The sequence below is a fragment of the Haemaphysalis longicornis genome, unplaced genomic scaffold (genome assembly GCF_048455015.1).
Source record: "Haemaphysalis longicornis isolate Haplotype H1 unplaced genomic scaffold, Haemaphysalis longicornis Haplotype H1 scaffold_1, whole genome shotgun sequence".
NCBI classification, from domain to species: Eukaryota; Metazoa; Arthropoda; class Arachnida; order Ixodida; family Ixodidae; genus Haemaphysalis; species Haemaphysalis longicornis.
In genome coordinates this window covers 365,529,348-365,542,308 of record NW_027526203.1, presented here as the reverse complement: position 1 = coordinate 365,542,308, position 12,961 = coordinate 365,529,348, and the positions used below count along the sequence as shown (strand labels likewise).

Genomic DNA, 12,961 nt, shown 5'->3' with positions numbered 1-12,961 from the left:
CTTAACTTATTTAGCAACTACCTATTGCATGTGGCACTACAAGCTCATTAAATGATTACTTATTCTCTAAATGATGCCAGATTAGTAGAACGAGTGTATTTGATTGGTGCACAATTCTACTTCTAATGTTTTGTTTATTGTCCTCTGCTGCAGACACAAGCTCGTAAGAGCCTTCGTAACGTCCACCACCTCTGTTGAAATTCTTCGCAACCTTCAGACTACCAACACTGACGTACGTATGGAAGCCTTTGATTCGCAACGTACGCCGTCCGTTGCAGTCGTTTCCCCACGTATAGCACAGGTCTCCGACGTCCAGCATCTCAGGGCTCGAAGATCATTATTATTATGCGAAGCAGAGGGGACAAACCGTAAAAACCTACAGAAATTTTGAGAATCGTCGGCTAACGTGTAAGCGTTCTTGCTCCGTTTCTTTGTTTCACTAAGCTTATGTTTCTTTGGGGACGTTGAAGAAACACGTCAAACTGGACAAGCACAATAATGCTAGCACAAGAATGCTACAAGTTAAAAGCAACTTTATTTTGTGATTCGCCTGAAAATTTGTTTTGTTGTGATTTTTTGTTCTTTTTAGGCGTGTGCGTGTGTCTGGTACTACTGCTGTCTTCTTTTGCCTTAATGATTGTCAAATGTTTACCGGTAGGCCACTGCGGTACACGTCGTGAACAAGGTTGTTTCAATTTCAATAATATCGCACCTAATGCAAGCTATCACTACCCATCCTGCCTAGTTTAACCAATGAAAATGATGCTTGTTCTGCTGTTGCCGATTATCCGTCTTCTTACCGTTAGGCTTACCGGCACATACCTCGATATATGACACAAAGGGTCCGTACCCATTACGGAATGGCTGCACGGCCATATTATGTTCCTGCTATCTTCAACGAGTTGCCTGACGAATTGTTCTCTTCAACAACGCGGAAACACTTGCGTGCTGCTATGCTGGCATTATAAATATGCTGAAGTATGTATGTGTATGCGGTGATTGGTAGCTATTTCTTTGTTCTCTAATTGTTTTCTTGTGATGAGGAAAATGCCACTCATGTAGCTGAAACACATGTTGATTTATTGTATTTTTGTTTGTCTTCATCTCTTCTGTTTGTCGGTTGTTGTTTGCTTTCCTTTTTTTTTTCCTCCCTTTAATTTTTCATCTTCCCTCTTTTTCTCTTTTTTTCTCTCTTTTTGTTTGCTTGTCTTTTGTTTTTTACCTTCCTATTCAGTTACCACTGTCAATGAGTGTTTTTTTACAGAAGGGAAGGCTGTTGCAGCCGGGCGACGCCGCACAAGCCCACCTGTAGGCTTTGGCGGCCCCATTTTGCTTTTGTATGTACTCCTTGATAATAAACAATTATTTCTTCTTATTTTTTATAATGCAGCTAGATTTCTGGGACGAACCCGTCGCCCCCCTTCAGAACGTCACCGTACGGCTGCCTCCGTCGGAAGTTTTCAACTTCCAAAAGCATCTCGAACTGGGCGGAATACAGTATACCATTCTTACGGAAAACTTGCAGGAGTAAGTAACAAAGTTCGCTAGTAGCCTAAATAAATTCTTCATGTGCCCTCGTTTGCATTTCAGATGGATAGATCGAGAAAGAAGAGACAACCAGCGGGACGGGGACCTTGGTCCTAGAGACACTGCAAGCTTCCGCTTGGATATGTACCACACCCTGGATGAAGTCAGTGGCGCACTTTCTTTTTACGAGGGAAACAACACTGCAGCTCTCTTACATTCCCCCCTCCTGTGTTTGAGCGCTACTGATAGGACTCTAGCGCAATTACGTCGTTTTACCACGTCTTCAAATGTTTCCGTACTTTCAGCTAACGCGTTTTCCTACTTTTGTCTAGATATACGGATTCCTGGATTCAACAGCGCAAAAATTCCCTAACATCGTCAGCCGTGTCACTATCGGCAAGACCGGAGACGGCGTCGCGATTCGGGGAATCAAGGTTAGGACGCCTCTTTTCTTTTTGTTTTTTGCCGCGCACCTGTTAATTGCATGAAAACATTCCCAGTTGAATGCCCTCTTCATTGTTGGCTCGCAACTGGTTGTTCTAGATATTTTTTAAGCAAGGAGCCACCCAGCACTTGGCTTCTACACAATACATTGACTGCACCCTAGGTAATTTTCCGTTGCGCTGTAAAGCATTATAATTCGGTACGAAATCTGTATAATAATAAACCTGAGAATAATATGAGAAGGTTTTATGACAAAACAAGTCAGATTCTACAGCTTATATGTAACATTTATATGTACACCCTAAGGAGTCCATGTTGGTCGGCTTCACCGCAAAGCTCCAATATATCTCGGCGAATAATGAGGGTAAGCATGCAATTTGTCTCGAAATTTTTACACGCGTAGGGACAACGCTCAATACGTGCATTGCGTTTCGCATTGCATTACTTCTGTGCGCTGTAAGTTAACTTGAATGCTAAACCTGGTATCTCTAGGACACCACAATTGGCCATTCTCGAGCGTGGTTGCGAAGTGGACCTGACAGTACTTCTTAGAGTGTATATTTATATTCGCCCATAGAGGCTTATATTCGTCAATAGAAACGCATTTTCAAGCAAATATCTCTTGCGTGGATACCCTGTTTATGGCTTCGATATCAGTCATAGGGGACAAGGGGGTTTACAGGCGGGATTCAGCTGTTATTTGACCTTCATATTGTAAATAGGACTGTCATTTGGGGGAGTTGTTAGCGGTTCACCGCGTTCAATATAGTGAAAAAGAATAGGAAGAAAAGAGGAATACACAGGACGTGCGCTGACTAACTAGCAAACAAGTTATCACACAGGAAGATCACAAATAAATACCCGTGAAGCATCAGAAAAAATGAGAGAAAAGCAACGGGCATAGTTTTTTTTTTTTTTCGCGTGACCACTAGAAAACAAAAGCTGCAGGCTTTAGGCCAAGGCAAGGACCTGAGGAACGTGCCTTATACGTGTACGTATGCACGTACAGTCTCTGTCAAAATTTTCTACGCCAAGCCGAAAGTGCGCAGGCCGCAAAAAATTCGATCCACAGGCTTACGTCTCGAACGAGGCTGAAACGTTTTATGCCAAGCTAGAGAAAACATATTTTTTACTTACTGTCATAAAATAATATTGTCACAATTGAAGGTAAAGCTTATTCTATGAATTCTTTGTGGTTCACAAGGCTTAACATTTGCCTAGAAAATTTTGACAAAGATTGTACGTACATTTTTTTGCTTTGATCCAGTCGTAAATAACATTCTATGATAAAATGAGGGCCAACTACGAGCGAGCGTCGCAGTGCTTTGTTAAAAACACTGTTGTCCTGTGCAGATTAGCTCCGGGGGCAACTCCAGCCGGCCGGCCATTTGGGTAGACAGCGGCATACACGCCCGCGAGTGGATCTCCACGGCTTCAGCGCTGTACATCATCGACCGATTCCTCGCGAGTTACAATGACAGCGATGAAGTCACGAAGTTGATCGACACCTTCGACTGGTACATATTTCCCGTCATCAATCCGGACGGCTACAAGTACACCTGGACCACTGTAAGTGCTCGCGAACACTGTTCTCTTTAGATAGTTACAGTTGGAGTTTCACGCACCGAAGCCCCACTCGGGCTACGAGTTGCGCTATGTGAGGGGCTGCGGATTACCGTACACTATCCAAGGGTTTTTAACGTTTTCCGCAGTCTCATTGCAAGGGCGGTTGTTTGTAATAGTATGCTGTCAAAACAAACAAACAAACCAACAAAAAATCCCCGGCCATCTCCACTAACGTGAAACCTGGGGAGGGGTGAAGCATGCAGTGTATAAATGTATTCTTGGAGCCTTGGTGTTTTTGCCAAGGGAGATGAAACCGTTGGGGGATAGCGGTATACAGCTCTGCTGTAAAAGTCTCTCGGCTTTTAAGCACGAAGCTGTCTAGCGCGAGGCGTAAACGAGTTTTCAGATGTTTTGTTAGCACGCGTTGCGTTCTAGCGCGAGACGTAAACGAGTTTCCCGGTGTTTTAGTACCGTGACTACATGAGACGAACGACGATTACGACGACGGCGACGACGACAGGAGACGCCAAAAGCCCCAGCCCCTTTAACAGCCGTCTCCGCCTGTAAACGAAGGTCTTACTCACTGTCGATGAATGGCCCAACGCCATAGAGGTCAGTTTGCGTGGCAAATCAACATGCGCAGCGGCGTCAGAACAAGGGCACGGGGTGGCTGACACCTCCCTCTTCCAAATACTTCCCTTGTCCGTTATTAACGGGTCACTGCTAAAAGCAGTAATTCAAAGAATCCCTTAAAATTTATCCATCCAATTTATATTTACACTTTTCAGGCCGAAACGGAGACTTGCTTTGATTCCGGTGCTCGAGCGTGGGATTTAGGTTCAATAATTAAAGCTCTAATTGCAAATTTTGAGGCAGATAGGATTGTTATAACTATTTTTCTCCTACTTGTTGGTCTCTGTTACTGTCCGTGTGTTGGCTGCGACGAAATTATTGTTTTTAACTCAGCTTCTCTGTTCTTAAAACTTTTAGTAAAGCATTGCTGGAACACCAGGTATACGTGTGGTATACACACACAAGGTAAGAGCTATCGGGCCTTCGGGAATCACTGTCTCATACGAAAAAAGAAGGGGGAGGGTAGGCGAGCTCTATCTTTCATTCCTAGGTTTTTAAATGCAGAGCATTTCTTTAACTCACGACGTCACCCGTTCTAGTTGTCCATCGTCGTCCGCACCCCTCCCCCTACACTATATAAAAAAAAATAATACTTACCGGCGCCTGGTTTCGATCCCACGACCCTGCGGGCGGAACGCAAGGTACATGGTGCTCTACCCACTGCACCACAAAGCCGACACAGAATGGAGGGCTACGAACGCGCCTTATATCCTTGACTCATTCAAACTACGTCAAGAAGCTGCTGATACAACGCATTCACTACCTGTGGGCGGAACACGAGGTACATGGTGCTCTTCCCACTGCGCCACAATAATCATACCCACCTGCTAATAAATGATGTCACGTGACCACGTAATTACGTCTCCTCATTTAATTACAATACAACAACCAACAGCAACAAGTGCAACAACATTAACGTAACGCAAACTACTTAACGTCGTGCGCCCCCGGAAATGCTCTGCATTTGATCGCGCCCCTCGGGGGGATGTTTAGTTTCCTGCCGCAGCAAGAACCAGGCGGCCTCCTGCGCAGTTTGTGGCGCATACCCACTTGGGGGATTGGCCAGGATCGTTTAACCCAAACCCCGAATATACACGGAGTCAAGCATACAGTCATAACTCCGAATCAAGCACACAGTCATCACAAAGCTCATAAAACTGCGAATAATGAAATTAATTTTTGTCCTGTAACAAAAGCAGCTACAAAACACTCGTGGTTACGCTTTTCCACGTTCACATACTCGGTCCGTCCGTTACATTCCAGGACGACATCTCTCCTTGCTATTAACAAATAGATACGAAATGAGTCAAGAACTAACACGGCATGAACACGAATGCAAATGACGTACACTTCTTGGTACATAAATTGTGCACTGAGAGGACAGCCTGTGTCCTGGGAGAGGGGGGGGGGGACTGCTCCCCCACCCCAGGCACCAGCTCCCTTTACACAAGACGTTTCATTTACTCGGGGTCTTCCTTGCTTCATACGCAACTACAAAACATTCAAATGCAAAAACAAATACAAAAGAAACCGAAGATCAATCCGCATTGCCTTGAGGGGAGGTTTGAGCGTATGATTAAAGGCACGTTTCGTCGACGGGGCCCATCGCGACGAACCGACAACATTCGCCGCTGGCCAAATGTTTAACGAAATCCTCTCCATCGTTAATCCTTCTTTATAAACATTTGTGGCTATCATCTCCTGCTATACGTACCGGGCACAGGGCAAGTGGAGCGCAATGGTCTTGAAACACAGCTAATTATAGCCATAACAACAGCACAGAAAAAAATTGAATTGAATTACGGTTAAAAAGTTGTTAAATGATAGGATGAGCTGATGCGGCATCATATCAAAATATTATATTCTGCACATGCGTTCAGGACAAGATGGTAGCAGGCCTTTGTTCTTTTTTTTTATTTTTTTTTTTTGCATTCATATATGGATGACAAACAACCTCGAAAGTTGAGAGCAGAGTTTTAGCCAAAGCGAGGGGAGAGAGAGAGAGACAAATCCTACAGGTAGGGTTGGGAACTGGAGTTAGAGTGGGGGTCCATTGGCACTCCCATACCACGTGGTGTAGGGTGCCAGCAACAGGGCAGACGTTACAGGTGGTAAGGTATTGGGTGGGGTACATTGCGTTTAGTAGGGCGTTATGAGGATATGAATTGGTTTGTAGGCACCGAAAAGTGGTTCTTTCGTCACGTGTTAGTTGTGAATTGGGTGGTGGGAAGTGACGGCGGTAAGACGTTACAGGTGGTAAGGTATTGGGTGGGGTACATAGCGTTTAGTAGGGCGTTATGGGGATATGAATTGGTTTGTAGGCACCGAAAAGTGGTTCCTTCGTCACGTGTTAGTTGTGAATGGGGTGGTGGGAAGTGACGGCGGTAGTTTTCGTAGTGGGCTAAGATTTCGGTGTACGTGTGGAGTGGCGCTGGCGTTGAGGTAGACCGGTCGTTGTTTCCTCGTTCTGGGGTAACGACCCTGTGTAAACTGACGGTTTCAACTTAGGGTGGGGGTTGGGGGGGTGGAGGGCGGTTATGGTTTATTCACTGCATTACAAACAATGAAAGCTCTCTGCTCCCTTTCATTGACATGCTTCATGGGCATTCTAGCTGTCTAGGAACACTTCGTCGTATGTTTTTCTTAGTGTACTCGGCAGAGGCATCCTATTTTTACGACACGTAGAAATACGTAAGCCAGTATTCGTGTTTTATTATAGCCTTTTCGCATATTTACGCTTCAGGCTGACTAAAATGATAATTTAAGCTTATTTCCGTTTTTCCTCCCAATTTTCTTACTAGCACCGCCTGTGGCGAAAGAACAGAGTAAGAAACGTTGCAAGCCTTTGCCGTGGAGTGGACGCGAACAGAAACTTCGACGTGCGGTTCGGACGTAAGTGCCTAATATGTGACATACATCACCACCACCATCATCACCTCATCAGAAGCATCGTAATAATAAAAAAAAAAACATCAGCAGCAGCATCCGCTTATTTATGTACACTGCAGGACGAAGACATCCGCCATAGAGCTCCAAATCCATCCCGTATTGCTACGTCCTCTCTTTGCCCCCGATACTCCTATTTCATCCCTCTATTGAGTTAATGCTCGGTCCTCTCCTACTTCTATTCCCGTCTCTCGGTAGCCACTCTGTCACCCTGGTGGCCCACCGTTTGTAAATTCTCCGCCTTCCAGGCCCAGCCTACAGTTCCCTCCTTCCTCTTAATTGGAGCTACGATGTCTTTTCCAGAGTTTGTATCCTGATGCAAGCCGCTTTTTTTTCTATTCCTAAGCATTCATCCCATCATTCTTATTTCCCCGGCTAGTTGAGCTGACCTAAATTTTCTTTGGAGGTGTTTAATAAGGCGCCACTTTCCTGCCCTGTAAGTAGGATAATATGAGACAATCGAACTTGGTTTAAATGCACTAGGCCCCGTAAAGTCGAGCTCCTATTTAAGCAAGGTTATAAGAGAAAGCTCAATAAGTTGAAGTCGCCTTGTTGCTCTTCAATAGATTCAGTGGAACAAAAGTTGCCCGGTAAGAAGCATAGTTTTAACCCTCAATTCTTAATTGTAAACGGTGTCTGTTTTCTTTTGCGTGGTTTCAGTGAAATTTACTGAGTATCGAGTTGTGTATCGCGGTAAAAGCGGGCGGAACTTCGTAATTTGATTAGTTGCTCATTAAAGAACTCTCAATTATTTTTAGGCGCTCTAATGAGGAGTACCCCTTAAGGCAAATCTTGGAGAAAGCAGTGCAGCTGCTCTCCAGGAACACGGCACTAATTTTTTTGTCTTAACAAATCAAATAAATGTTTGCATACGAGCTCATGCAGTGCAGCTCTGTTCATTATTTACTGACTGACGGCAATTTATATGAATTTTGTGGTACATTTTGAGTAATTTGGATAATTTCTAATAAACTTGACATATTTTCATGGCTTGTTCCGGTTCGGCTTAACCGGGTTTACTTAGCGACAAAAGAGAGAAAATTGTGTACTGCTTGATTATAAGGTGTTGCGGGCGCAAATAAGTATAAAATGTACACGCCTTCATGGATTTCGTACAGTTCTTTCTTTTTTTCTTTTTTTTTCGGAATTCGTGAATTGATCGTGCAGTGGCCGGCTCGAGTGCCAACCCTTGCGCGGAGAACTATGCTGGCATGTTTCCGTTTTCGGAGGCCGAGAGCCGAGCCATCAGGGACGGAATCAACAACCTTAAAGACAGATTGAAGGTGTACATCAATCTGCACTCGTATAGCCAGATGGTTATGATACCGTACGGCTACTCCAAGGGCTACACCACCGACTACAAGAGCCAGGTCAGTCGCTCGTCGACGCTTCTTGCAGGTCTATACGTGAAATACTGATTATACGCAACTTCAGAAAACCTATTACTGCAGTCACGTCACGCTAGAGTTCTAGAGGTTGCCCGAATACTCTATTGACTTTAGTTCGCTTCAGTTTGCAGCAGAATGGTAGGTAGATTGCTACACGATCAAATTAATCTTGTCAGTTCCCCAATCTGGCTACTGGGACCTCGATAAGACGAATTCAAACATGACAAGGAGAATCCCAGTAGCAGCTCGCTTAGAAAATGTCATTAATGGCTTTCAGTGAAGCGTTTTAAAACAATGTCTGCAATACCGACAAAAAGTTCATCGCGTAAACAGGCACAATAAGCCGTTGCATGTCAAAGAAACGCAAGCTTTATCACATAGACATTTTGTCGTACAACAGGCGGTGTGTTTCCAGCTCCTTGTGTGTACAGACACCCTCCCCCCCCCCCCCCCCCTTCCAATGACCGAATACAGAAGTAACGTTTTTGAAGCTTGCTGATTATGCGCTTTAATATGTTTCATTTCAGTACGAAGCACTGGAGAAGCTCGTAACGGCCATTCGAAAAAGGAACAGCGCTTTTTACCGCCATGGCACTGCAGGACAAACGTTGTGTAAGTTCTTCACTTCTAAAAGATAATGAAGTTCAGGCTTACCACTACGCCCGAACTGCCAGTGTTCGTTTTTTTTTTTTTTTTTTTGTGCTTGCACACACACCTCTACTTCGGCATTATTGCCGCTCCTTTGGTGGCATGTATGCGCTGTAAATTAGCGAAGCAGATGTTTTCGTTCTGGGAACTCCGTTTTAAAGTCTAATGCGCGTTGATAAGAGAGACAAGAAAAAAATTGGCGCAGCTTGCACTACTGGTGCAAGGCTGGAAAAACAGCAGAGCTGGCGGCCCCGCTCCCTTAGTCGGAGACCCTGCTATTGCACCTCACGTGGATTTCGAACTTGCCGCTGAAAGTTCTCCATTACTGGCAGCCCCGGATTGTTTTGAACGCGGGATTTCACATCTCTCCAAAAATGGACCGCGTTAGTCCGCGCTAGAACCGGCGGTAACCGACTTCGCGAACTCGGCGTCTGTAGCATGAACTAGGTGTCTGTGCTCCCCATTTCGGGCGCGAACGCACGTGAACTGACGAGGAGAAGAGCACGTGAGAGATCACACCCCGAACGCTGGGTAGAGTGTTCTCAAAGGTCGAGCGGTGCCGGCGCGCGCGATGACGTCATAGGTATGCGAGGCTTGGCTCCACCTACGCGGCTGTGCGAAGGTCGTGCCGGGCGCCTCGCGGTAGAGGAGCTTTCTTCCTTCATATTTTTGTGCCAACGGCAACGGACCAAGCTCAAGCTCACACAGCTCTGCTGTTACAATGCGCCGCGTCTCTGACCTATACGCAGACATCACGTCGGGCGCGGCGCTGGACTGGGTGTACGACAAAGCCAAGGTGAAGCACACGTTCGTCATCGAGCTTCGGGACCGCGGCCTGTTCGGCTTCATCCTGCCGCGGGAGTTCATCACCCCCACGGGAGACGAGCTGCTCAGCGGCCTCAAGGCGCTCGCCTTCCACATCATGAAGGCCGAGCTGGGCATGTGACCGCCCCCGCCGGACTTGGCTCCTCGTGTGACCTTCGCTCTCTCGGGAGAAGCCCTTCCGCAGTCTTTCACGAAGAGCCCCTCTGCAGGCAATTAGGCAATTCAGCCACACTTGTCGATAGAGCGCAGCCACAATTCGGCGTGGAGCAGTTAAGCCGTTGTGTCCGCTTGTTGCAAAGAGGTAATTATCGGAAACTGCTTTGGCGAACGCGTATTATTTGCCAGAAATCTCAAACGAAAAGCATCGTGCTCTCAACGAGTAAAATCTCATAACTCTGATAAAAAGCGACCTCTGAAATTGTCTACGGAGAATTAAATTTTTGAAATCTATCGCTGTTCAGAAGGCAGCCTTGGTAGAATGAGGTAAGCAATGGCTGGACCGTTTTTTGGAAGATAATGATAGGTAGGCCGCAGTTGCTATAACAACATTTTGTTATGTGTTTTCTGTCTTAAAAATGCCGCGAATAACACTTTGCTGTTAATGGCACCGAATCCTCGGATTAGGTAGCCAAAATGGTGGCGAGCATATTGAGATGGAACCTACCTATTCACGTGTCGTTACCGGTTTAATAATTATGGGGGATCTCTTCTTTTAAGTTAATCCGGAACCGCTAATTCAGGTGCCGTTTGCACTCTGTGCAGTCACCTTGCGATGTTGTGCGGCACAGATCGATGCTACGTTTCGGCGGCGTACTGAGCGTACTGATGCGCTGATATATTCAGTGCGATGCTAGAGATATTGAAATATTGCAATACACCGCTGCCACTCCCGAGTGTAGTTAGCGGCAAAAAAGTGCACGTGCACATGCACGTTTGTTGTGCTAAATTTATCAACTGCGTATCAATGGACGCTGACGCCGCGGCAATTGGTTTGAGGGCCTTAGCTGGTACTCTGCTCTTCAGAGTGGTCGGTGTCCAATTGTGGAAGGCTGATGGTTGTTCTTTGCGAATTGTACTCACTAAGTTTAAAGTATACATAGTAATTTCGTGGTACCTCGAAAAAAATTAAGCAGAAAAATTTAGCCTGGTGACGCAATTCGAGTGTATTTAAGCCTGTGGCTCTGCTATTAACCCTCTGCACCACTCTCCCCCTTTTATGATAAATAAAATCGACAAAGAAAATTCTGCCGCGGGAACATAGCTCGGGTCCCCATAGTTCGAAATGGTGCCGCACGCATGAGGCTACATCATTTGTCTTGTTATAACAAATATCCTTGTTAAAAAGTGTGTCATGGTCCTTATATACCGCAGGTCCGGTCTTAGGGGGAAATGAAAGGGGAAAAAGGCCCAGAAAGAGTGGTTCCGTTTTTTCAAGAAAGGTATAAACCTTGCGGAGAATGATACGACAAACACTGTGTATCGCCGGCACTTTCACTTTTCTGATAAGCGACGGCAACACTTCCGTCTTCACGCCCCAACATATCGTAGCGTAAAAAAGATTTTTATGCTCTACTGCAGCTCTGATACAGTGTAACATAAACAAACGGCCGGCCCGTCTAAAGAAATCAGACTTTCGTGCCTATTTTTAAAAGAATTTCAGCGATTCTGTGAAGCCACTTACGTAAGGGTATCACTTTCCCTCTACTCGTACTACAAGTTAGAATGTAAGGTTGAGGCTTGCATACAGGAAAAAGGAAATTGAGCGTGCTTTCGTGTTTTGGCGCAGTATTCTCAAGTTCACTGCCGGGAAAGTCATTATTTATATAAATTATTCAAGACTCCATCACACCAGTTTTTTTTTATATATTGTGGCTGGAAAACGAAATATGGTTTCCTAAAGAGCGAGTGAACATGCTGACATATATGAGTGTAAATAGTGAAACATCAAACAGCGAAGTAGAAGGCTAGCTACCCTGTGGATGAGCTGTGTGGACATTGACACCAATTTTATATCAACATTTTTTGTTTGTAAAATAAACATCGTCAAAAAAAAACCTACCCCATGACTGTGGTTCTTAACCAGCTCGGGCTTGTCTCAGCCGTAGACTGGTTTCCATTCACGTAACACGCAGCCCGCAGCGCATTCCACGCTCGGTATGTGCATGCCTAATTAGAATGGTGAGTACATCACGCACCTGGTAGTTCGCCCTGCCCTTTAATGAGTACGGGCAGCTTTGATTTAACTCAGGGGAATATAAGCCCATACAAAATTGTACTTTTTTAAAATTTATCGAGGAGAAGAATGTTACCATTGACATTACACGAATAGCAGGGACTATTTTTAGCAAAATAAATTCTTACGGTCCCTGGCGATTAAATTATGGCAAAAATAATTTACCCCTGGTGGCCCCTCCTAAAGGCCACTTGTTCGGAATCCCGACACAACTGCGAGAAGAATCTAAACAACTTTGAGTCTACTTCACCGCAATGCATCAGAAGGACCAACTGCTGCTGCCATTGCCTGCCAACGAAACAAATTTGGCAAATAGTGTGGCCCATTTTGCAATTTGACCGAACCGTTTAGTTTCGCGAAGTCACATCACGTGCGTAAAACGTCATGCTTTTATTGCGTCACAGCTCTGGCAGGATTCTAATAAGAGTCAAGTTTTATCCTGGCATCATCATTGAAGTATACTTTCTTCCTTCAGCCACAGCAACTTGTCGTTATGGTGGGTGGCAAAGAAGAAAACAAACTGGTGTTTTAAAGAGAAACGACACGCGAATGTATATCTGTCAAAAAGAATTTGGTGTTTTTGAAAAGAGTTAACCTGTTTCCTTCGCTGAGCCAGGACCGGAATGTGTAATTTTTAACCGATCTATATTTTTGCGGGCATTTCGTTGACTGCATGGCTCCGTTTAAGCAGTCTGTTTGGTACACGCTGCTTTAGCCGCTGGATGGCAGTTAAGCAAACCGGCAGTTAGCA

At 45.2% G+C, this 12,961-nt stretch overlaps 1 protein-coding gene across 1 annotated transcript; it reads left to right on the top strand.

Moving 5' to 3' along the window:
• Positions 1 to 1,350: 1,350 nt before the first annotated feature.
• Positions 1,351 to 10,190, top strand: LOC144160250 (carboxypeptidase A2-like). Its single transcript, XM_077691769.1, has 8 exons — positions 1,351 to 1,527; positions 1,591 to 1,690; positions 1,860 to 1,969; positions 3,330 to 3,540; positions 6,972 to 7,062; positions 8,284 to 8,522; positions 9,032 to 9,116; positions 9,902 to 10,190. Exons 1-8 carry the CDS (start codon positions 1,385 to 1,387, stop codon positions 10,096 to 10,098), a joined length of 1,176 nt encoding a protein of 391 aa, XP_077547895.1. The 5' UTR covers positions 1,351 to 1,384; the 3' UTR covers positions 10,099 to 10,190.
• The last annotated feature ends 2,771 nt before the right edge of the window (positions 10,191 to 12,961 follow it).